This window comes from Balaenoptera ricei, chromosome 7 (genome assembly GCF_028023285.1).
Source record: "Balaenoptera ricei isolate mBalRic1 chromosome 7, mBalRic1.hap2, whole genome shotgun sequence".
Classification (NCBI taxonomy): domain Eukaryota; kingdom Metazoa; phylum Chordata; class Mammalia; order Artiodactyla; family Balaenopteridae; genus Balaenoptera; species Balaenoptera ricei.
Window position 1 is genome coordinate 60,804,480 of NC_082645.1, and position 24,295 is coordinate 60,828,774.

Genomic DNA, 24,295 nt, shown 5'->3' on the forward strand with positions numbered 1-24,295 from the left:
TTCTTTTATGAAATACATAAATGTAATCAAATAGTTGCTTTGGTTTCTTTCTGGAGGCAGAAGGAGAAAAATGTCAAACTCTCATTGTTCACTGTTTCTAACAGACCTCTTTTGTATAAATGCTATGACTTTCCAGCACAAAGTTCCAAACTGCAGATAATAGCTTAAAAGGCTATCTGGACCCATTCTGTTATGTAGATGAAAGGAAGTCTTTACAATTAATCTATGGCATCTCTGAATAAAAAAAGAAGGGCACTCATCCAACTCATTTCCTTGGGCCAGGGCAGTGAGCAAGCAGAACAAAAATGCCAAATTCTGCTGCTCGAAACCAGAGTTTGACATGGCACAAGGGCAGCCGATTAGCAACCAGATTTTTGCTTTTGACCTGTCACTGTTTGGAAATCTGAAACAGTGTGTTATTATTCAATGTTATCACTAAATTAAAAGTTAATGTAAGGCATCTGACTAAATAAAGTGTAGCATAAATATTTTAGAACCTGTTACATTGCTGTTTTATAATAAAATATTTTACGAGATTTACATATTTAAAAGGAGATGAAATAATCCTAATTTAAAAATTAGAAAACTGTTTTAGGAGTTCCCTGGTGGTCCAGTGGTTAGGACTCGGCACTTTCACTGCTGTGGCCCAGGTTCAATCCCTGGTTGGGGAACTAAGATCCCACAAGCTGCGCTGCACGGCCCCCCCAAAAAACAAAACAAGACTGTCTAAACCAAGGGAAGCAAGTGAAAAACTATGTTTGTCAAATTGGAATGAACATACTGGGAAATAAGCATGCCATGTCATCCTAGAGAATCGATTTTATTAATAAAATTGTTTCTCCAAATTTGTTTATATTACAACAAATACCATATTAAGGAATCAAATGCAAGAATGGCAAAATTAAAAAAAAAAAGAATGGCAAAATAAGAGATTTAAAGAAATTGAGTTAATTACATCAATTAAAATGGCATCTGCCATTTGGGGCATTCAGGTGAAAAGACTTGGGATTACTCAGTTATCAGAACTAATAAACATTTAGGGGGATCAGTTACAAAATAATTATGCAGATCAGTACTGTTCTATATGCAAGCAATTAATGGAAAATGTAATAAAAATTGAGATCCCATTCACAAGACATACATACACACAAAACATAAAATACATGGGAATAGAAATGTGCTAGACTTATATTTAGAAAAAAACAGTTTCTTTCTGAGACATGGAAAGGAGGATTTGAATACATGGAGAAACATTTTCTATATTTCTACCACTGAAGACACAATATTAATAAGGCAATCTCCTCAATTAAGCTCTGATTATTAACACATTCCTAATGAAAAATGCCAATGAGATTTTAGGGAGAACTTGACAAAAATGTTCTAATGTTCACCTGAAAAAGAAAAAACATGTAGGAGTATCTAGGAAAATCCTGAAAAAGTGGAATAATGATGTAGGACTTGCCCACGTTTAAAAATATATCATAAACTTTTTTTGATTAGAACAGTATGGTGCTATCATAGGAACAGGTGAATAGGACAGGATTAAATAACATGTTTGGTCATTCCACTAATAGGGTAGACACACTCAGAGGTGAACACGTATCGTTAGAGTTTTTCTCCCCAAAGAGGTGTCTACTGATTTCCAGGCAAACAGATTTCTACTGGGCAAACAGATTTCTACTGGGCATTTCTTAGGTTTATCAACTATGCTGTGAAGCCTGAAGGTAAAAATACTACCATATTACTCATTCTCATTCCCGCACAGTGCCTGTTAATAGTAGATATTCAATGTTCGATGAATGAATGAGTGACTGTATGAATTAATGTGCATTGAAATGAATTAATGTGCATTTGAATAACATTAGGAAGATCCACCGGCTTTAAATCTCTGCTTGAAAGTTACTGACGAAACTCCTTTATAATAGCTAACATTAGAATGAGATTTTCTATTTAATATACAAAACCCAGCTAATTCCTTAATTCAGTGTTTTTCAAACTAACGTACGGACGGCTTTTCATGGAAAAAGTTCTTAGTAGCCCAAGTGATGACTCAAATTACTATTATTTTTAAGTAACATTACTTAAATATAGACACACACAAAACTAGGTATATACTTCTTAGGTTTATGACCCTTAAACAAACATAGCACCAAAGGACATTTATCAATTAAACATCCATATTTATAAAATAAGTAAAATTTAAATGAACAACAGATGGTATGTTATGGAAACAAAATTGCTGATGTTGGGTTTAATAACATATGTGTTTAGTTGTTTTACATTTCACTAGTTGACTTGATTCTTTCCATCTTGAATATGATGGATCGTTATTTGACACTTCATTGTGGTCACTGCTGTTATTTTTAGCTTTTACGGTTGGGTTTCTATCCATTGATCCATTATATTGGTTGTCCAATCAATTTAGTACTTTGCCTTGTATACAATATGTGTGCAGTGTTGTATAATATATGACACTGAGGGTTTAGCACAGGGTCTCTTGGAGACACAAATGCAGATGCTGAATTCTGGACAGCGTTTGGTTACAAGGTGGTCATCCCAATGGTCCAGAACACTCTTATATTACTTTTCTTAGATCATAGTCTTAAGGAAAACCCCAAATCAAAAAATTCTTTCAGAACTTGTGAATCTCAGTTTGAGAAACATTACCCGAGCTTATTTCAAGTCGTAATTGATTTAAAAAAAAAATATTCCAGGATAACAGAAGGCATTGGGCAACCTTTTGTGATTGTCATAATGAGATTTTGTGACCGTTGATCGATATTTTCAACACCTATCTCGGGCTTGAACCAACTGATTCTCCTTTGGAGACAGGCACTGAGAAGCCTATTCTGCAGGTGAAGAAATCAAGGCAGCGAACAGCACTCCAGAGAACGCTGTGGAGAAATTTCGATTAGAGGTCAGAGTTATATCCAATTGAGAGGAGAAGTGAAGGGTAATCACACAAATTGCTCAGCCTTTGGAGGGCTTTGACCATCATTTAGACTGTACCTGTCTCCTTCTGCCTAGGCAGGACTCACTGGTATCTTGCACCACAATGCACAGGGCCTCATCAAGCCCTTGTGCTAAATACACACTCCCTGTGCCTCACCCCCTGTGTCCTATTCAGCTACAAGGGACTGAGTAAAAGCTAATCGCTTATCTGAGACCATGAGAGCTGGCAGTCAGCTTGCAAGGTGTTACGGCTTCTACTTATAGGTCTTGTGCTCACCGCGGGAGCTACTATTCCTTCCCAAGTACGGGTGTTCCTTCTTCTTGAACAGCTGCCAGGAGCTCAGCAGCTTGAGAGCCCTTCAGATAAATAGCACCTGAGTTTACGTTATCTCAATTGCAGCGTGTATGGGCACAACCCTCAGGTATTTGGGCGTGGACTTGCCTTAGTCATAGTGAGACTGGAGAGAATGTTCTTTCAAATCAGACCAAGTTATAAACCCCTCCCCAAATATCAGGGGAACATCACCCTAGCCATAGTTACTCTTATAACCAAAAGAAATCACCAAAGAACATAGAACACCAGAGAGATTGTGTCAAGTAGATTCCTAATGAGTGATAAATAAGACAGCATGTAGTATAAAACAGAGCTTTCCTACACTTGAAACCTTTCTGTGACTTTATTTCTGCCTCATTCTCCCCTCTAAACTGACTACCTTGCTCTGTCTGCTCACTCAAAGCTTCTGCTCCCTTTTAGCTTTGGCTTGCCCATGACATGTCCACAATGGCCTCTTCTTTCCTTTCCTACATCACAACTTTTCACCTTAAGTTACTGTTGCCAACTGGGTCACTGTTTTCCAAAGCAAATTCCCAAGAGTGGGGATCTGATAGGCCCAGCTCATCTTTTCATTCCAGCCTGTGGACTGACTGTGACCCAAGGGTGATCCGACACCCCTAGGTCAGGTGTTCACCCATGTGCCATCATCTGTGCTGGGCATGGGAGGTGGTCATTCAAAGAACACGCAGAGGGCACTTCCCTGGTGGCGCAGTGGTTAAGAATCCACCTGCCAGTGCAGGGGACAGGGGTTCAATCCCTGGTCCGGGAAGATCCCACATGCCATGGAGCAACTAAGCCCATGCGCCACAACTACTGAGCCCACGTCCTAGAGACCTTGAGCCACAACTACTGAAGCCTGTGCACCCTAGAGCCTGTGTGCTGCAACTACTGAGCCCACATGCCACAACTACTGAAGACTGTGTGCCTAGAGCCCATGCTCCGCAACAAGAGAAGCCACCGCAATGAGAAGCCCGTGCACCGCAACGAAGAGTAGCCCCTGTTCGCGTCAGCTAGAGGAAGCCCGCACACAGCAACGAAGACCCAACGCAGCCAAAAACATAAATAAAAAAATTAAAAAGCAAACCAAAAAACAACAAAAAAAAAACCAGCAGAAAAACAAAGAGCGTGCAGCGGGGAGTGGCTGATTTGGCACTGTGATTAAAAAACATCTTGGCACATCTGGCACATCTAAATTGAGAGGTTTTTTTTGTTTTGTTTAGGTTTTTTTTTTAACATCTTTATTGGAGTATAACTGCTTTACAGTGTTGTGTTAGTTTCTGCTGTATAACAAAGTGAATCAGCTATACGTATACATATATCCCCATATCCCCTCCCTCTTGCGTCTCCCTCCCACCCTCCCTATCCCACCCCTGTAGGTGGTCACAAAGCACTGAGCTGATCTCCCTGTGCTATGCGGCTGCTTCCCAATAGCTATCTATTTTACATTTGGTAGTGTATATATGTCCATGCCACTCTCTCACTTCGTCCCAGCTTAAGCTTCCCCCTCCCCGTGTCCTCAAGTCCATTCTCTACATCTGCGTCTTTATTCCTGTCCTGCCCCTAGGTTCTTCAGAAACTTTTTTTTTTTTTAGATTCCATATATATGAGTTAGCATACAGTATTTGTTTTTCTCCTTCTGACTTACTTCACTCTGTATGACAGACTCTAGGTCTATCCACCTCACTACAAATAACTCTAAATTGAGTAGTTTTTATAGAACTATTTTCCCCATTTGCTGAGTGTTAGTTTGAATTTCTATTGCCTTCCGTGATATTAACAATTTCACTAAAGTCATTATCATGTAAAAATTGAGGGCATATATTCTAACTCGTTTTTCTACCTAATAAATACTGATATTGAATGAGATAGAGTCTAAGAATGAACCCCATGAGACTCTCCTCAGAACATCACAGGTGGACCTGTTCCATTGAACACTACTACCTTCTGAGTTTAATCCGTAAGCCCCAACTCTAACTCGGACCAAAATAAAACCAGAAGATAACACTTTTTCCTGATTGATAAAGAGTCACGTAATTGGTTGGGTGTGTGGGTCATGCATACAGGCTTTGGAGCTAGCCCACCTGGAATCAAAATCTGGCTCCACTTCTGATTTATGTAACTTGGGGGACTTATGTGACCCTGCTGCTCCTGACTTCCCTTATGTATAAAATGGGATTACTAAGAATGTTAATGATATGGGTTATTGCAAAGATTAAATGAATGAATCAATGAAAATGTGTGCTGGGAACAGTACCTACTACAGAGCAAATATCCTATAAATGTTAGTTATTATTGTTATAATTAGTTCCATAAACTTTGTTGAATTTTAATTGTATAGCTTAAGCTAGTTTCAGGTGGGAGCCTGTGAATTTTACAACCACAATGGTCTTAATCAAGAAAATGCAGGTGGACTTCTTGTCACTTTCTACCAGTTTATGTGGCCATAATTTTATTATAGAAAGACATCAGAGTGGTTTGTTATGCAAAGCTTTTTACAGAATCATGCTGGTAAATTTCTGTCATCTTCATATATATTATTTCATTAATTTTCTGTTATGAATATTATCAAATGCCTGGGATCAAATTGAGAGCAATTGCATGATTTTTGTTGTCTTCCAGAATAGTAGATATTTAATTTACACCAATTAAAATTTCCTTAATATAAAATATTTTACAAAGCTAATTCTTTGAATCTTGTAGTGACATTGTTCTTTGCATTTTTCCCCCTGTATTACTTTTGGTTATAGTGACTTGAAGCTGGGAATATATAGGTGTGAGAGAGTCTACGCTGAAATAGACACGAGTCACTCTCAAATCCAAGTTCATGAACTGTGAAAAGCCTAATAAGCAAAGAAATGTGGTATTGCTCATGTTAATCTTGAGCTAAGCTGAAAAAGTTCTGCTTCAAGGTTCTGTCACACTAAATACACTCGTCTTGCTAAGTATATGTATCAGGTTCACTGCCTCTAAACAGGCAGCCTCTCCTAAACTAGTGGTAAACATTTTGATTAGTGAGAAGTGTTTTCACATCTGCTTATTTCAAGCATAAGTGCTTTTCTCCTTCTCACAGAAAAATTGAGATAAGGCAAATATCATCATCCCCCATTCATTTCCACTTGCAGTTTCAGCTAGTATGTAAATACAAGTCTTGGAGGACCAGAAAATGTCTTAAATTAACACAATACTTAAAATGCATTGCCCAATGCTAGGGAGTGATGGGAAATTGGCATTCCTGATGGAGCTGTGGTGAATATTCATTTTTCCATCTGGAAACTTAAGCACATGCGATTTAGCAGATTGAAAACTGGTGTGACTTCAGTACTGTAACTACATAAACTTTACAATCTTGAGAGTGTAATGCACATTAAGAAAATAAATGTGTTGCTGTAAAAGTATACAGATGAGATATAGAACTGAATTGGTTGCTGAAACTAATTAAGTCCATTTTTCAGACGTAACCTGGGGCACCGCCATGTTAAGAGAACTCTTGGGTGGGGATTCAGGACCCCACTTTGATCACTATTATGAGGGTCCAGAGGAACTTGGAGACGTTCTTTGCTCATTTTTCCACAGGATTCCAATTTCAACAAGAATTGCCAGGATCTTCTTAGAAATACAGAATATTGAGGAACTGGAAAGAAACTGAGTAACTCAAAGACATACCTTATGCCATAAATAAAATCCTGTAGTTAGAGCTTGGATTGAAACCCTTCCGAGGACTGACAGCTTGTTCCTCTGTTAGAACCACTCTCTTGAAATTAATGGGCTTGGCTTTGTATCTCCAACTGTTCTGCACAAATGAACCAAACTGGGAATCAGTTGGAGTCACTGAAGCTTAACACAACTCCAGCTATTGTTTACATGGCTCCCATGAAACCCCTATGCCAAACTGATTAGATTTACAGTTCATTCGATAAGCTTGTCTGCTCATGGCACAGAAGGCGGTGAACCTTTTCACAAAATGAAACTAGAGTTGGAGAGAGAAAAAACAAAGCCTTTAATGAAGAGGGAGGCTGAGAGACTTTGGTGGGGGATCTTTTAAGTTTCTAGGAAGCCTCCCTTGTGCTGAGTTTCTCCTGCTCAGTGTTGGAATGATACTCTGGGATTTGTCCTCCTGCTTAACAGAAAGTCTTTAGTGCCATTTTCAAATTCGTTGTGATGATGGATATGTGTAATGCTAATGGGAACTAGGGACTATAAAAGACTCTTAAAGATGCAATGGGTCAGGGAGCACCATATGGATCAGTGGAAGCCATCACCAACCACACACTGACAGAGCTGCTTTTTGTTCTTCCCCTATCCCCATGCTAGAGGCTGGGAGAAAATGTATAAAGCCTACCGTATTTGCTCATGCTTTGGACCTCTTATTGAGTGATTGGGAATTAGTCATGGAGCCATGAAATCATCTCCCCCAAAACTCTTTCTAATCAACTTCTAAGCAAGTATAACTGATCTCATTTCTCCAGGAGCATGACTCAGTAGCTTAGTCAACCACATCCTGGCACTGCGGACTTGCTCCCGCTGAGAAAGATGGCAGCGGATGGGTCAGCTGAGTAGAAGCTAATGCTTACCTTCGGAGGAGTCCCACACAGGAACTTTATACTACATCTGTTTTGGTTATCTATTGCTTCATCACAAACGATCCTGAAACTTAGTGGCCTGAAACAACCGTCGCTTTATTAATATCTGTGGGTCTGGAATTCAGGTAGGGCTTGGATGGGTGATTCTTCTGCTTCATAAAGTGTCAGCGGGGATTACTTGGTGGTATCCAGATGGTGGCTGGATAGGTTTGTAGGCTTCAAGATAGCTTCACTCCCATACATGGCACTTTGGCACGGACAGCTAAAAAGCTGGGCTCAGTCAGCCCCCTCCCTCTCCATGTGGTCTCATGGCTGCTTCACCATGGAAGGTGGACTTCTTACATAGTGGCTCAGGGTCCAAGAATGAGTGTTTCAAGAGTCCCAGGAATGAGCTATAAGGCTCCTTATGCTTTAGCCTGGGGAGTCCCAGAATGTCATATCTGCTTTCTTGACCAATTTTTATTGGTCAAGAAAGTAACTGAGGCCAGTTAAGATTCAAGGGTAAGAGAAGTAGACCCCACCTCTCAATGAGAGGAATGTCAAAAAAGTCTGTGGCCATCTCAAGTTTGCCTCAAACACTTTCTTGTGACCTTATAGAAAGAATTCAGTATTATAAGTCATTTCTCAAATCCCTTATCCAAAAATGGGGAAAAAGTAAAGGAAAACTCTTGAGAAACCCTTATGCACACACTGAGTATGCACTGAATGCTTAATAATATTTAGTAAACCCTGATATGCATTGAGTGCTTAATAATATCAATATTTAGTAACAATTGGGAGATCAGTTCAATGAAATATATGATTGAGAGTAATTGCACAGGTTTCAAGTAGATAACACCTGGCTGACAGTTTTACTATCAACCTTGAATAAATCACAGAGAACATTGATGTTTATATAAAGCAATATAATCTGTATGTATTAAACTCTGGGACTCGCACATTGGATGCCTTTTCCTATTGTTCACCTTATAGTCTTTTATTGCTACAACCATACTCCTTCACACACTGCCCATGTCTCCAGGATTCTATGTAAACTATAATTGTGCCTTGGAACCACATTATATCATCTTTACAGATGCAAACAGAAGCCTATTTCCTGCAGTGTTTTTTCATTGCAATAAAAAAAAAAATCACATCTGTAGTATTGCTTCAAGCTCATAAGCCTCAGCTGTGTCTGCTGGATACGCAATGCATGCTTTCTCTCAGAAATCTTTTCCTGAGAAGGTCTAGCTGGCCTTAAGCATCCTCCCACGTAGGCATGTGCAGTTGGAACGGGAAGAGGGCAGGGTGCAGAGCTGACGCAGTTATGTACTATTACATACTATTGGGTGGATTGGGTGGTGGAGTGGGAGGTCAGGGAAATCTACCGCCTGAACCCTTCCTACTTCATGTCACCATGTCTTTTCTTTCTTTGGTGACTAAAGGACAAGATAGACTGAAGGTGATAACATTGTTAGCACTTTGGGACAGTAGACCAAAGAGTGAAACAAATGTGTTTTCCAATCTCAGGAACCTAGCCTTCTTAGGACGTGGCTGCTTTCTTTGTTCAAAGGAGTTCTGGATTTGCAGCCATCATGCCCCCCTCTCCAATCCACCCTCCTCCTCTCCACTCTCCCTCCAATCTCCCCAAAATCCTTTGCTAAGAATTTCCACTCCAGGTTAGGCAGTCCACTTTCACTTTTTCTAGCTGTCTTTGAATTGTTGGCAGGATTATAGTATCAGATACCTTGAGTCCAAAATGGCGCCTTGTTAATTGGCTGACTTGTTGCAGGGGTTTTCCATTTCCATGAGAATTACTGATATTTAGAGGAATCTGGGTGGGGAGGATGTGCCCTTTGAATAATGTGCACTATTGGGTATGCTCGGTTTTAAGCACGTAATGCAAGCGTGACACACTTTCTAAAAAACCTCTCCAACTTCAAAGAAGTCTTCTGGCATAAAAGTGATGATTGATGAAAACCCTGAGGTACCCTAGTCAGTCATTTTTTTAGTAGCTTCCATGTTCCAGGCCTAATTATTGGTACTGGGGATACAAAGATGAGTAAAGCATGGCCCCTACTTTGAAGGAACCAACAGTTTAGCAGACAGTTATATAAGCATATAAATAACAGTATTATTCAATATGAAGTAGGAGAGAGGTGTATGCAAAGTGTTGATGGAGTGTGAAAAGGGAGTGCCTGGGCAGATGGATATGGTGTCTACTTAATGCTGCTCTCTCTTCTTTGAATATTTATTCTAAGTGGCTGATGGCTGGAATATATATATATATATATATATATATATATATATATATATATATATATAACATTTAATATATAATTAACATTTGAAAATATTTCAACTTTGGAATATGTTTTAAAAATACACATAACTCTCAAACTATTTTTCCTGCATTTGAATTATTTTAAAAATACAGATTAAAAACTGTTTATAACCCCTAAAGACATCGCTAGATGACTGCAGTCAACACAAAAAGAAAGTCTCAGAGAAATAGATGTACGTATTTTGGTTATTTACAGAGTGTAAATTAGGAAATTCTAATGGCCCTTCAAAATCAAAGAGCTGACTGTCTCCCATACTCTCTTACCTCCTTTTCAACCAGTACAGCATTTACCCAACCATGTCTGTAACCAACAGCAACCGGGGATGAGTTGGCTACTTGGGGAAAGTAAACTTCTGGAGCAATGGGGTGGAGCTTCTATTTCCTAGTAGGGTCCAAGGCTGAAAAAATTCACCCTGGTTCATTTGACGTGGTAGGGCACAAAGCCCCCTGGTTAGCCCTTCTACGCTTTCCATCCTCCTGTGAGCTGCAGGAACAAGCAACATGTGTTCATGTACGGACACCCTAGCCTAACTGATAAAATGTGACTGCTGGCTTTTTTTCCTGCCAGAGAACAGCTTTGATCAAGATTACATTTTGTGAGCTGCTACAATTCCTTGTTTGGGAGTCAGGAAATTTGGTCTTGGTGGACTATTTGTCAGCCAAGGCTGAAAAAGGTTATGAACGTATGGTGTTGGTTATGAAATCAGAAGTCAGGATATCCTGAGTCTTAATTTGGTCGGAGACCCTGACATTCTCTCTTAAGAAAAGTCCCTGCTTCGATGTCTCCAGACATAAAATAGGACAATACCTTTTGCCTTGTGGAGATGCACTGATTTTCTAAAGGTTTTTGCAAATGAAATGTGGTGTAAGTATCCTTTTCACCAGGGAGCGTCCAGAAGCACCTTGTACAATGCAGAACCATTCAGCCCCTCACTTTGGATCACGTGATCTGGGACAGCAAAGCCATTGTTACAGGAACATTCTTGGCTGCTAGGTGGTCCAAATTTCTGCATTCTTTTTCTCCTTTCTTTGCTTTTTGTTCTTTATAGTGGTGTGTTCACAGGGCAGAATGTATTACATTGCCTTCAAATGTGTTGTTAATGTGACAGGAGAATCAACTTGTTAAATATACTGAGTACTTAATTATTTGTGTGCAAATGGCTTGCCATCCAGATTCAAAAATTTTGAGGAAATTTTGAAGTTCAGGATCTGATTTCCCTGTGAAGTGTCATATTCTCCTAATTACCCTGACGATTCATTTTAAGTAGTAGAAGCTGCTTTAATATTAGCAGCAAGATGTATTCAATTAAGATAAAGCTTCAAACAAAATACCAATGATTTTTAAGTTGGCCATGATTTTTGATAATCTTTAGCACTTACTTTTTCCCTGGCTGATCAGATCGTGGAAAGAGGAAGATAAGGATGTGTTTGGACACATATGTCCACCTTTCATCTCTTTTTCCTACCAGGCCTCCTGGCTGGCGAGTCCTCTGAACTTTTTCTCTTCCAAACTTATGATACTGAGTTTGGAACCCATTGTTGCTTCTGCAAAGACTGGCAGGAGATAGAAGTGGTCCAGAGCCAGGGTGAAGCACAAACTTGCTTCCATCCAAACCTCAAGCACTGAGAAGTTATGATATGACAGAGATTATTTGCCAAGCTATGATGGGAAGGAATGGTTTACCCTGACCACTTACATCAGGTGAATGTGGGGCGCAGGTGACCTCATTCACATGCTTCCTCTCCCTGTGTGTCCCTGATCTGAAGCCCTCCTTTGTTTTGTATTCTAGTATATTTTCTTCTCCTTCATTTTCACAGCTACTATTTTATTCAGCACATATTTAACAGCAGACACTGTGCTCTGTATCTCACATATATAATCTCATTTAATCCTATAACAACCTGGTGAAGGAAGATTTCTGGCCATTTTACAGATTTGAAAATTGAGTCCTGGAGAAGTAGAGGAACTTGCTCCAGGCCCTCAGCTGGGAAGTGGGTGAGGCTAAGCTGCCTTCCTTGAGTGCTTGCTTTGACCTGAATTGATATACTCCAGAGATCACTGGGTTAAGTCCTAACTCAGAATCAGCTTGTCTTTTTTTTTTTTTTCCAGTTAAGATATTTTTATAGGAAGCAAGAAAAAATTTAAAACACGTCTCCTCCAAGTTTGGCCTGTCAAGACTGCATTTGTGCGGCATGAGATACACAGAGATTCATGTTTGTTTCTGATGATGGTGGGGATGGAAAACCAAATTTTCCAGTGGGGGTTTCACCTCAGCCTTGGGAGCTCAGTTTTAAATTTAACTTGATTCATTTAAAGTTTGAGTTTATTTCTGGCTGGCTGGCAAAATGTGCCTTCTTGGCTTAGAAAATTTCCCTCAAAACAAATTTGAAAAAAAGAATCCCACCTAAAATGGCAACATGAAATACTGTACAACATTTAATGCATTCATAACAAGCAAATTAGAAACATTCAACTTAAATTTACTTTAAAATAGATCTGGTGGGGCTTCCCTGGTGGCGCAGTGGTTAAGAATCCGCCTGCCAAGGCAGGGGACACGAATTCAAGCCCTGTTCCGGGAAGATCCCACATGCCGCGAGCAACTAAGCCCGTGCGCCACAACTACTGAGCTATTGAGCCTGCACTCTAGAGCCCACAAGCCACAACTACTGAGCCCCCATGCCACAACTACTGAAGCCCGCATGCCTAGAGCCCCTGCTCCGCAACAAGAGAAGCCACCGCAATGAGAAGCCTGAGCACCACAACGAAGAGTAGACCCCGCTCGCCACAGCTAGAGAAAGCCCGTGTGCAGCAACAAAGACCCAATGCAGCCAAAAATAAAATACATTTTTAAAAAAGCATCTTTTAAAAAAAAAAAAAGATCTGGTGAACAACCTAAGGGTCTATTGATGGATGAATGGATAAAGAAAATGGATAAAGAAAAAATATATATATATATCACATTTTCACATATATATTACACAATGGAATATTATTCAGTCATAAAAAAGAAAGAAATCCTGCTGTTTGTGACAACATGGATGGACATTGAGGGCATTATGCTAAGTGAAATTAGTCAGAGAAAGACAAATATTGTATGATCTCACTTATATGTGGAATCTGAAAAAAAAAAAAAACTCATAGAAACAAAGAACAGATGGGCGATTACCAGAGGCGGGTGGTGGGGGAAATGGGTGAAGGTGGTCAAAAGAAACAAACTTCCAGTTAATAAATAAACATGTTGTGAGGTTGTAATGCACAGCACGGTGACTATAGTTAACAACACTGTATTGCATATTTGAAAGTTGCTAAGATAATAAATCTTAAAAGTTCTCATCACAGGAAAAAAACTGTAACTCTGTGAGGTGATGGATGTTAACTAAACTTATTGTGGTGATCATTTCATAATATAGACATATATCCAATCATTATATTGTATACCTTCAACTTATACAACGTTCTATATCAATTATATCTTAATAAAACTGGAAAAATAAATAAATAAAATAGATCTGAGTGTTAAAATAAGGTAGAGGTGGCAATTTGGATTATCCTGATCCAAACCAAAGGCAGATTTGCCCCTAGAAAATGTGCTGTGACTTACAGCAAATAAAATATCCAAACAAAAAGCATTAAGGTTCAGTGTGGAAGGAAAACCCCTGAACATGTATACAGAGACGAAAAAAGCAATTGGGGAAAACTCTATTTCTTTTTCTGAAACACAAAAAAATCTGCCACTGAACAGTCTGAATCCCAGTTTGGAACAGTTTGCTATATACACCTAGTTTATAAAACTGTAGGTATACCATGCATGGGTCAGTGCATAACTTGTAAAAGCCAAATTGTGAAAGCCTGTACACGGGTGGAAGTTCTGACACAACATTCTAAGTGCTTCAGCTCACGCTAACTTTATTCATCCTCAAGGCAAGGCGACTCTTTGAGGGTGGATGCTATTATCCCTACTTCATAGCTTGGGGAAACTGAGGTGGAGAGAGATTCAATGACTTGTTTAAGGTCCCCTGGCCGTGTGGAGCAGAGATGGGATTGGAAGTGACTTGGGTTCCATGGACCATGTGCTAACCACTCTGACAAATGGCCTTCATTAAAGGCCTGAAGGGAACATGTGAAGCTGTTGATATGGCGATGTAACGCAACCACAGAAGAATAAAGAGATGTTTTAATAGTTTCTACGTTGCCTAAAAGCAGCAAATATGATATCCTCTGCTGTTGGTGATGACAAAGTCAATAGAACAGGGAACCTGAGAGCAAAAATGATTAAAGTAGGTCCCAGGAAATGTAAAATATATCAGGCAATACATGAGTTCCTCAGACCTTTGCATGGGTGACCCATAGTTTAAAATTATTTACAAGCTCCTCTACCAAAGGTGGAATATAGAACAAAAAAATTTCTTTTGAAAAGTGTATCGGTAAAATGCAAGAATTCAAAAGCTGTCAACTGAGCAAATGCTTCTATCCATTGCTTTCACTGCCTTTTTATTTAAAATTTTCAGTTTGTAAAATTTCTTCTGTGATTATTGTATCATTTTCTTAGGTATTCCATTTTGTTTGTTTTCTAATGAGGCTTTTTGGGAACATGACACAACTTTGTCATAACTGGATTTGTACAGCCCTTTGGTTTTTTTATACACACACACACACACACCCATGCCATCTAATGGTCAGCACACCTTTATCATCAAGGTATCTCTCTCACTTTGGTTCCAGACAAGTGTCTTTTTGTTCCAGAATTTCTTTCATTATAACTATGTACCTCCCTCCTCAGGTCTTTACTTCATAATTTTTAGATGTCTTCTTTCATTCCTTTGACCCTATAGACTGACATTGTCCTCAGCAGATCCTGAAGGACCTCTAAACCTCCTTTTTCTAAGACACTTCTTATGTCAGCCGTAACTATTTACCACAGAAATGATAACTAATTCACAAACCTTGATTGCTTCAGTTAATCAGGAAGCGCTGCCAATCTTCAAAGAGATTATTATTAAGAGCCTGGGTTTGACTCAACTTCAAGTATGTTTCGCATCGTAGCCAGAGATAGCTGGAAGGCAGGAGCGTGGGTCGTCTGTGATGGGCACTTGGCACACTCCAGAACAAGTCTCTCATCCTTGTTTTTATCCCCTCCTTCTCCCACACAAGTATTACTCAATTCGGTAGCATTATATTTAAATTTAACATTATGTAAAATTTCAATTTGAGCATAATTGGTATTTGGGATCAAGGAGCTAACTCTGGCTATTCAAACGTCATCTACTAAACATATCTTTGGGAGGAAGCAAGAATTACTCTTGGAAGCAAGGGGTGATATTCGGTATAGTTAACAGTTGGTATGACATGAGCACACCCAATCAGAAGAAGCCCTTGTAGTGCCAGGCAGGGCTTAAGGGCTCAAACCTTTTAGCTGCTGAATTGTGGGGAAGTTGGCAGGTCCTAGGAAAGTGGCCAGGGTGGGGCCAGTTGAACTTGGGGAACTCAGGGCATAGCTTTTAGCTACTAGTTCAGAAGTATTTCAGCAACCATTACAGCCCCATCAGTGGCTCCTGCTGAGTACCAGCCTGCAGTGAGGTTCATCGTGCTCTAACTGTAATAGCTGGGACCTGTCCCTCTGGAATAGTATGTGTTTAACATGAAGAAGAAAGGCTAACTTGCATGAAAAATCATATTGCAGATGTTTCTTAGCTTACTAGATTATAGTCTCCAACGGTTTCTCAACCTTACCAAGGTTATCACATACTGGTTAAAACAGTGTGATCTTCAAGATTGTCTACTGAACTTGAACTCACTGTACCCCACTTTGGACTATATTTGACTGGAGATATCGATTGGGAGAGAAGTGGGACATACCCCACTCCTGGCAGCTGTTACCACCTGTGGACCCTTGATGATGTTCAGGTGGCTTTTCGGTGTGGCACAGGCTGCTCCCTTTGTGTAAATAACCCTTGAGGCGAGATGGCACATGACCCCTACCCCCCATCACCACATGCACACTCAGAGCTCCAGCTCTTCCCTGGGACTGCACTCTGCTTCTCTTTCTTTTTTTTTTATTAATTTAATTTTGGCTGTGTTGGGTCTTCGTTTCTGTGCGAGGGCTTTCTCTAGTTGTGGCCAGCGGGGGCCACTCTTCATCGCGGTGCGCGGGCCTCTCACTATCGCGGCCTCTCTTGCTGCGGAGCACAGGCTCCAGACGCACAGGCTCAGTAGTTGTGGCTCACGGGCTTAGTTGCTCCGCGGCATGTGGGATCTTCCCAGACCAGGGCTCGAACCCGTGTCCCCTGCATTGGCAGGCAGATTCTCAACCACTGCGCCACCAGGGAAGCCCTCTGCTTCTCTTTCTATGTCAGATTTCAAGGCAGGCTCCCCAAGACATTCCAGGAGCCTTTGGGCTAGCATTTTTGGCAGACTGCTGAAGACCATGGACCCCTTTTCAGAACAAGGTTTTTATTATTATTTTTTTAATCTTTTGGCCATGCCGCGCGCCATGTGGGATCTTAGTTCCCCCGACCAGGGATGGAACCTGAGTCCCCTGCATTGGAAGCACGAAGTCTTAACCACTGGACCGCCAGGGAAGGCCCAGAACAAGGTTTTTAAATCCATAAAATAAAATAAAATACATGGGATTACAAAGGAAACCAATTATATTGAAATACAGTTAACACAATATTTTTAAAAAATTGTGTTATAGCACTATTATATACATTTTAATTGACATATTACATAACAAGATCTAGCTGAGGGTCTATCTGATAGCTACTGTAATTTAAGATATTTGCAACAACTGTGATGTGATGTGAAAAACCAATGGGTTCTACTGGAGACTAAGTCATGGATTCTTACTGCCACCGTGGTGTGCTGCTTACCTTCATAATGGAAAGAAATGCTAAATGTCAGTTAAACGATTAGTGAAAATAAAAATGTCATTTTTTTTTTTTGCCATCCAAATTCACAGTAACCTGAATTCTCTCTCCCCGGGTTAACAACCCCTGCTGCAGGATAAAGTTACCCCAGGGGTCAACACCTCACTGGAGGCCCCACCCCTTGTGCTGGAGGCTGGAGCCTTTAGGCCACCCACACCGAACTCAGAGCGGTCTCTTGGCAGGGAAGTACTCCTCCCAACTAATTCTGGGAACTTGGGGGCAGGAGAGAAGGGCTCCTGAGCTCGTGGGTGCCACTTTAAATAACTCATCCTTCACTGTTGAGGACCTTCTCAGTCTGAGAACACCTGGAAACCAAGTTTGAAGTTGCCTACACCAGTGTGACTTCTCCCACGAACTCTCTTTTCCACCTGGACGCAGATCCGTGGATGCTCTGGGGCAAGGCTGAGCTTCAGTTTTCTCATCTGCAAAAAGAAAACATCCACCTCATAGGACTGTTAGGAGCATGAAATGAGATAATAGCTGCGCGTTGTCAATTGCACAGCCCTATTTGTGCTGTTATCCTTTTTGACGGTTAGGTCTTTGAGGGCCGAGGACAATCTATGCAGCTCCATTCCCCAAGTACCTGGCCCGCGTTAATCGCTCCATAAACACTTGTGGAATGAATGAAGGAAGCCTGCATTTGCACGTGGGGCCTCGGTCGGCGAGCGCCCAGGGCTCCGGGCCATTAGGGCCGGCGCATCACCAGCACTTGTCTTTACTAACAGGTAGTAAACGCCTTTCCGGCTCTGCGCCGAATGGCAACCACAATTCAAGTGCTTCTCTCCAGGGGGACACCCGAGCCGGGGCTGCCCGGCCCGCAGCTCGCCTCCGGGTCTCTCCGCCACGGCTTCCGGGCCAGGTGCGGGCCGGCAGGGAGGGGCAGCGCCGCGTCGCACCGCACCGCAGCCGGGCAGGCAGGGAAGGTGCCGGCGGCGGGCGTGCGAGGAGGGGCCAGGGGGTGGGGAGGGCCGGGGCGGGGCCGGCGTCCTCGTCACTTGATAAAACGCCTGCGAGTCTCCAGAGAACAACGGGCTCATTCAGTGGTCGGGAGCTGCCCGCGAGGGGGAGCGGCCGGGCGGAGAGCGCGACTTGTCCCGGGGGTGGGGCCGGGCGCGGCGGCGAGAGGAGACCGAGGTGGCCGCGGCGGCAGCGGCGCGGCAGCCTCGAACCCAGCCCGGAGCGCAGGGCGGCCGCGCAGCTTCCCGCTCCCCTCCCGGTGCGCCGGCCCATGGCGGCCGCGGGGCGGCTGTGGCTGCTCTACCTGTCGGCGGGGCTCCTGCCGCGGCTCGGCGCCGCCTTCAACTTGGACACCCGCGAGGACAATGTGATCGAGAAAACCGGGGACTCCGGGAGCCTCTTCGGCTTCTCGCTGGCCATGCACTGGCAGCTGCAGCCCGAGGACAAGCGGCTGTGAGTTCCCCGATTCTGCCCACCCCATCGGGGCGCCGGCCCGCGCGCGAACCGGGGCGAGGGCGCGCCGCGTTCCCGCCGGCCGGCCCTGCCCCGCCCCGCCCGGGACTCCGCCGGCCCCCGGGGGGAGCGGGGCCCGACGCCCGCGCGCTCGCCTCCGGCCCCGCCCGGCGCCGCGCCTCCCCCCATTCAGCCCCGGAAGGAGGAGAACCCGGGGGCCGACCCCTGCGGACCGCGGCCCCGGTGCCAGGCGGGGCTGTCCTCGGCCCCGGGAGAGTTTACTTTTTTTTTTTTTTCTTTTTAAACAAAGTGCTCTCCGGCGGTCCTTCCCTCTGGGCGTGTTTGCTGGGAACCCGGCAGGTGGCACGCTTTGCTGAGCTTCACGTGTGTGCTAGGCGGGGGTGACGTGGGGTGGAGGGTCGCTGTACGCTGCGGTGAGGTGACTGGGAGGGTCGTTCAGGGAGATCCAGGCCTTTCCCAAACTCACAGAGAGCACCGCGTCCCCCCGCAGACTCGCGCGCCCCGCAGAAGTTGGAAAGCCACCTTTCCTCACGTCCTGCGAGGCTTTCCCCGAAGGGCGGGTGCCCCAGCAGGGGAGACTCTTACATGCCTTCCCCCTTTTTAAAAAGATGGAACTAACCACGCACCTGTTCGCAGGCTAGATCAGCTGAGAAAACAAGACCCTCTTAGTGGTGTGGCCGACCCGTCGCCCAAGCCCCAAAGCGTCCGGCGCCACCCGAGACCCTCTGGGCCCCTGCACTGGGCAGGCCCTGCCGAGGGGTGAAAGCAAAATGTCCGATCTGGGCTGGTGCTTTGCAAACAAGGTTTGGAAGTGACAGCCCCGCACCGTGGCAGAGCGGTGCTCTTCCCTGGAGAAAGTGGAGACCGGCACTCTTAGCCTCTCCTTTTCTTTGGAGACAGTGTTTGGTTCCCACATGATCAAACTCTTTAGGCTGGAGAGGGTATTTGGGAGCTTAGTCGCCGTAATCGCTGTGGGCTACATTCTTGATCTGTGCTACCGAAAAATAAACTCACAAAAGGTCCCCCCTCCCCCCAGGCCTTTAGTTGAACTGAGGTCCTTCCAGGACCAACAGAGCGAAGAAAGCAAAGTGCAGCTCCAGGAAAGAGGACTTTGTGTTTATGAGAGGGGAATGGGATTTTAGGGCTGGAGGAAACCTCTTGATTTCAGCAATTGAGAACTTTGGAATTGGTGAATGTTGCGGGTCCCTGAATCTTAAAGTCAGATTTTTCTGGTAACACCTGCTAGTGAAGCAAAGAAATTAGTTGGAGGTGGTCTGCAGGCCTGGCCAGCTGCTTATACTCTGCTTTCTCTCAGTAGAAATAATTGTTATGCTGTAAATTTGAAATGGAAGGTGGTTTCTGGTAACTCAGTGAATGGATGACATTTAGTGTCTCTAAATACTTGAGCGTGTAGATAGATGTGCATCTACCCATATGGAGAATGAACTTGTTAGTGCAGAAATGATCGTGGTCCCGCAGAGGGAATGAATACATTCTCAGCATTCTCTGCGCCAGATGCCTACTGAAGCTGGTGGTTTCCTTGAAATACTTGTTCAAGCAAAGATTGTGAAGGGGAGGTACTGGGGCAAGAAAGTGTCTTGGGGGTGGAGATTTGCAAAACGTGACTTTAGCCAGGATCTCTGTTGTCACTGAGGTTAGCAGCATGCTTGCTAAAACTTGTTCTCTCTGGTGGGCTTCTCTATTAGAGCTGCTGCAAGTGAGTAAGAAGAAGCCTGTGTTTGGGGTCTGATGCCTTCTTCTAGAAATGCTCTTCTTAGGGACTGAAGGAGAGGAGCGGCCCACTCTAAGGGGGCTGTATCTTTCCTTAGAGCTCAGAGTGTGGCAGTAACCACACTCTAGAGGGCTGTGGTTTATGTCAAATGCTGCTCCCCCCTGCGCCCCTCCCTCCCCAATTGCTTCTTTTGGTAAAGTATTCCAGCAACATTGGCCCGACCGGGAGAACCAGCACACACAGGCCATATCCACATCAGCTGTAACCTTTGTCAGTAAAGGATGTGTGTGTAAATAACAGCCGGTGAGGTTGAGACCTCACAACTTCTGGGCCAGCTTCCTAAACTCTGTACTTGATGGAAAAGCCCAGTGGGAGTATTTCAGGGAACTGGTGAGAGAGACCTGAGCTCAAAATTCCTTCTCGGCGTTTAGCAGCTGTTACTTTGAGCCTTAGTGTCTTTATCTGTAAAACGGAGATATTACTGCTTAATAGGGTTGTTGTGAGGCTGAAGAGATAACATGCAAAGTGCCTGATTCCTGCCTGGCATGGGTATTTGCTGACTAAATGGTGATGCATTTAGAAGCAGTAACTGAATTCCTACTGTGTGCCCTGCTACTCCACAGGTGTTAAACATCCTGTGATTCTCACTCTGCCAAAGAGTAAAGTCGAAGGTTATTGTAGGTTGGGTAATTTAAGCTTAGTCACATTTAGGAAACCCATCTTCAAAGCAATTTAACTTTAATCCATCTTAGACTTACAACAAAAGTTAATTTCTTGAACAGGGGACTTTACTGAGGCAGGAGAAGTAAAATATCAAAGATGTGTGGGCATAGCAGATGAATGCAGCATTATGGGAACAAACCATAGATTTTTGTGGGTTAAACTTTCTACGATGCCATTTAAATATTTAATAACATCTTAAACTCTACTTAACATTTTATAACAGAATAATATTGTATCTGAGAGCCTTAAAACATGCTGGGTGTTCCTAAAACTTTGGGGACTGTAAAACTGAAATAGAGACTGTAAAACTTTTCCTCGGCTGTGTATTAAAGACGTTTCAGACTCCAAAAGGTTATTAGATGGTTGGCTGAGTTACTGAGGTCTGAGGACCTTGGAATCTTTCGTTTCTCTTAGGTAGTTAAGGTTGAGTCACCCTGCCTAGATAGAAAGTAGAGGGTGGCATCTATGGGTATGTCCATCCTGTGAATCATCCCTCTTAGCTCTTCTGGGAAGAGATGGATCTGTGTATGACTGCAGGGTCAGAATCTGGAAGGAAGAGATAAGTGATATCCTCAGGGAGCAATCCTGGGTCTAATCCAATTGCCATTTTCTTATTTTGGGGAACTCTCTGATCACTGCTGTCTTCCTAAGGCTCTCCAGGCCCACTGTCGCTTCTGTTCTGACTCTTTAACATTTGCTCTTGGTTTTTCTCAGACTTGTGATGCTTCCGCTCTTAAAATCGTGTTTACTGAACTAGAGATCATCTAGTCCGACTAGCTCCCTTTATAGATGAAGAAACTGAAGCTGAAAGTTAGGAAATGTCTAAAGTCTCCTGAGTGCTTAAGCAGAATCTTAACAAAATCTGGATGTGAACTTGGTATTTCTGACTCATGCTCATTCCACCTCTAAAAGGAAAAAGTCAGAAGCGTCCTTCAGACCTGGAGAAATTGGCCAGCATCTGAATTTTGGAAATGTGCTATGTGAGGTTGATTTATTAAATTGCTCCCCATGTGGGTCAGGCTGTCTATTTAAATATCTGTGCCTGGACTCTCTTCCTATTGACCCTTATTCCAACTGGCCTTGGGTCAGCTTCCGGGTCCTTCTTGGCCTGTCACTCCTTCCCCTTCTGAAAAGCCCAGTGAGGGGTGACTGGAGCCAGCCCAGGATCAGAACAGTGTCCAGGATGTGTACTTAAGTACTTGCTTCCTTGCGTTCATTCAGAGTGCCATGTGGCCCAGGGCCATCGTCCAGGGACTGTCTCGGTCACCTTGAGTCCTCAGAGTGGAGAAAGAGCCAAAATGGGCAGGGAGACTTGGAGGAGATCTTAGGACTCTGCAAGAAAGCAGAAATGGACAAGTTTAATTGGAACACAGGCTGGTGTGAGCCCATCCAAGTAATGACTTAGGGTCAAAAAAGAAAAGTATTTTTGTGGCATGAATAATATGTCGGGAAAGTCAGATGAAATGCTCATGTAATACAGTTTTACACTATTGTAAAGAAGCAGGTACTGTGTTCTTAGTTGTATAATTCTCTATTTTAACATAACAATAATATCAAGATTTAATTTAAGCTTTGTAACCAAATAGTACTGGAACTATGGTGCCTGGTTCCCCTAAGAACCTTGACTTAACATATTGCTGTGGACAGAGTAGCAGGTGAATTATCTGGCACTTTCAAGATAGACAGTGGAGACATAATAGAAAATACTATCCTTTGCTTAAGTGACAGGGTCAGTTTTACCTGGAACCCTGGTTGGTTCCGAGTCAGCCCACCTTGAAGAACATAATCATGTTGTAAGAACCAGTTTAAATTTCTCCATGAAAGCCTTTTGATCCCAACCCATACTACAGCACTTCTTCCTTTGAGTGTCCGTAGCCCTTTGTATCATGTTCTGATGGTTTTGTGTTTAACGGTTATCTGCCATTTTCAGAGGATGATCTAATCTCCCCCAGCTGGATTATAGGTTATGTGAGGGCAGGGGTCTTAACGTTCATTTCTTTGCCTGATAGCACGTAGCATATGCCTTGCAAGTACAATGGAGTCATATCATACACTCAATTTAACTTGTGAAATCAATTTTTCCAGCTCAGGGTAGAGACGGAGAAATCCCTTTATTTAACCCTCTGTCCTTCCCTGCTCACCGTAGGCATTGGTCTCTGCTGCCCCCAGGGAAAGAGAAGCTATGGTGGTAACGCAAAGACTCCACAAGACCTTAATTCTTGGTTTTTGAGTTTTCAAGGGCCCAGGTCCCAGCTAAGGGATTTTCATGAGTGATTTTTTTTTTTTTCATGGGTGATGTTTAATTACACTTGACTTTTGCCTTAAAGGCAGACTTTAGAACTTAACCCCAGAAATACAGGCTGACCTGCACTGCAGTGCGTACTCAGGATCTGCTGGTTGTTAAAACGAGACTAGATAGAGAAGGATGGCCGTAGCGTAAGATCCTGGAAGCTACTTGACAAGGGTGTGGGGGTCAGATGGAAGTAAGAATGTGAGGGCACTTGTGCATTGATGGCTAAAGCTTTACTTATTCATGGTTAGTAAGGGAATCTTGGATACATGTAACTCTTAAGTGCAATGGTGGGGAAGCTGCTGACCCCCTCCAGTGAGAGCTGTAGAGTGGTGAACCGAGTGGACCACGTGTCTGAACCGAGAGCTAATGGCCTTTTGGGAGGGTGGTCAAGGTTGAGCCCTGCCGTAAAGGGCCCTGGGAGCTTTACTGCTCATCTTACCCATGTGTTTTGGGGTACAAGTTTAGAATCAAATAACTATATTTTCAAGGAACCTTAGGGGTTCTCAAATCTGGCTGGTCGTCAAGGTAACTTGGGGAATCTCTTTATAAAAAATATAATTCTAGACTCAGTTCAGCTCTATTGTACTAGTTTCCATAGATGTGATCTAAGAATCTGTTCATAACGTTTTCTAAGAGCTAGATGAGCTTTCCTTTTTCACACAGAAGGCAAAAATAGTGTAGTGGATAAGAGCAGACTCTAGAGCTAGAGTCTAGATCCCAACTAGAGTCTAGAGCTAGATGGGATCAAATCCTGCTCTGCCATTTACTAGCTGTGACACTGCAGGAGAACTATAATTCTGCTCCACATTCCAGCGTGTAGGGGTTTTCCACATACACCGCCAAGCCATCCTCAGATACTAGTCAACTCAGTTCTGACACTCTGTACCTGGAGATGGCATCAGATCCCACAGATTAAGGGTTCAGTCCTGCAAGACTGCCTCTCCCCCACTTCAGATGCCCATGTCAAGTCCAGGTTGTCACCTGTGCTGACGGACTGGCT

At 43.1% G+C, this 24,295-nt stretch overlaps 1 protein-coding gene and 1 non-coding gene across 3 annotated transcripts in view; both read left to right on the forward strand.

Annotated features, from left to right (window-relative positions):
* Positions 1-599: 599 nt before the first annotated feature.
* TRNAE-UUC (transfer RNA glutamic acid (anticodon UUC)) lies at positions 600-671 on the forward strand. The gene has a single exon. It is a non-coding gene; the product is annotated as a tRNA-Glu (tRNA).
* Positions 672-18,142: 17,471 nt separating this feature from the next.
* Positions 18,143-24,295, forward strand: part of ITGA6 (integrin subunit alpha 6) — a 77,195-nt gene continuing 71,042 nt past the window's right edge. For both annotated transcript variants that reach the window (XM_059928100.1, XM_059928101.1), the window contains exon 1: positions 18,143-18,526. In XM_059928100.1, the coding sequence (XP_059784083.1) occupies positions 18,345-18,526 (182 nt within the window). In that variant the 5' untranslated portion in view covers positions 18,143-18,344. The remainder of the gene's footprint in view (positions 18,527-24,295) is intronic.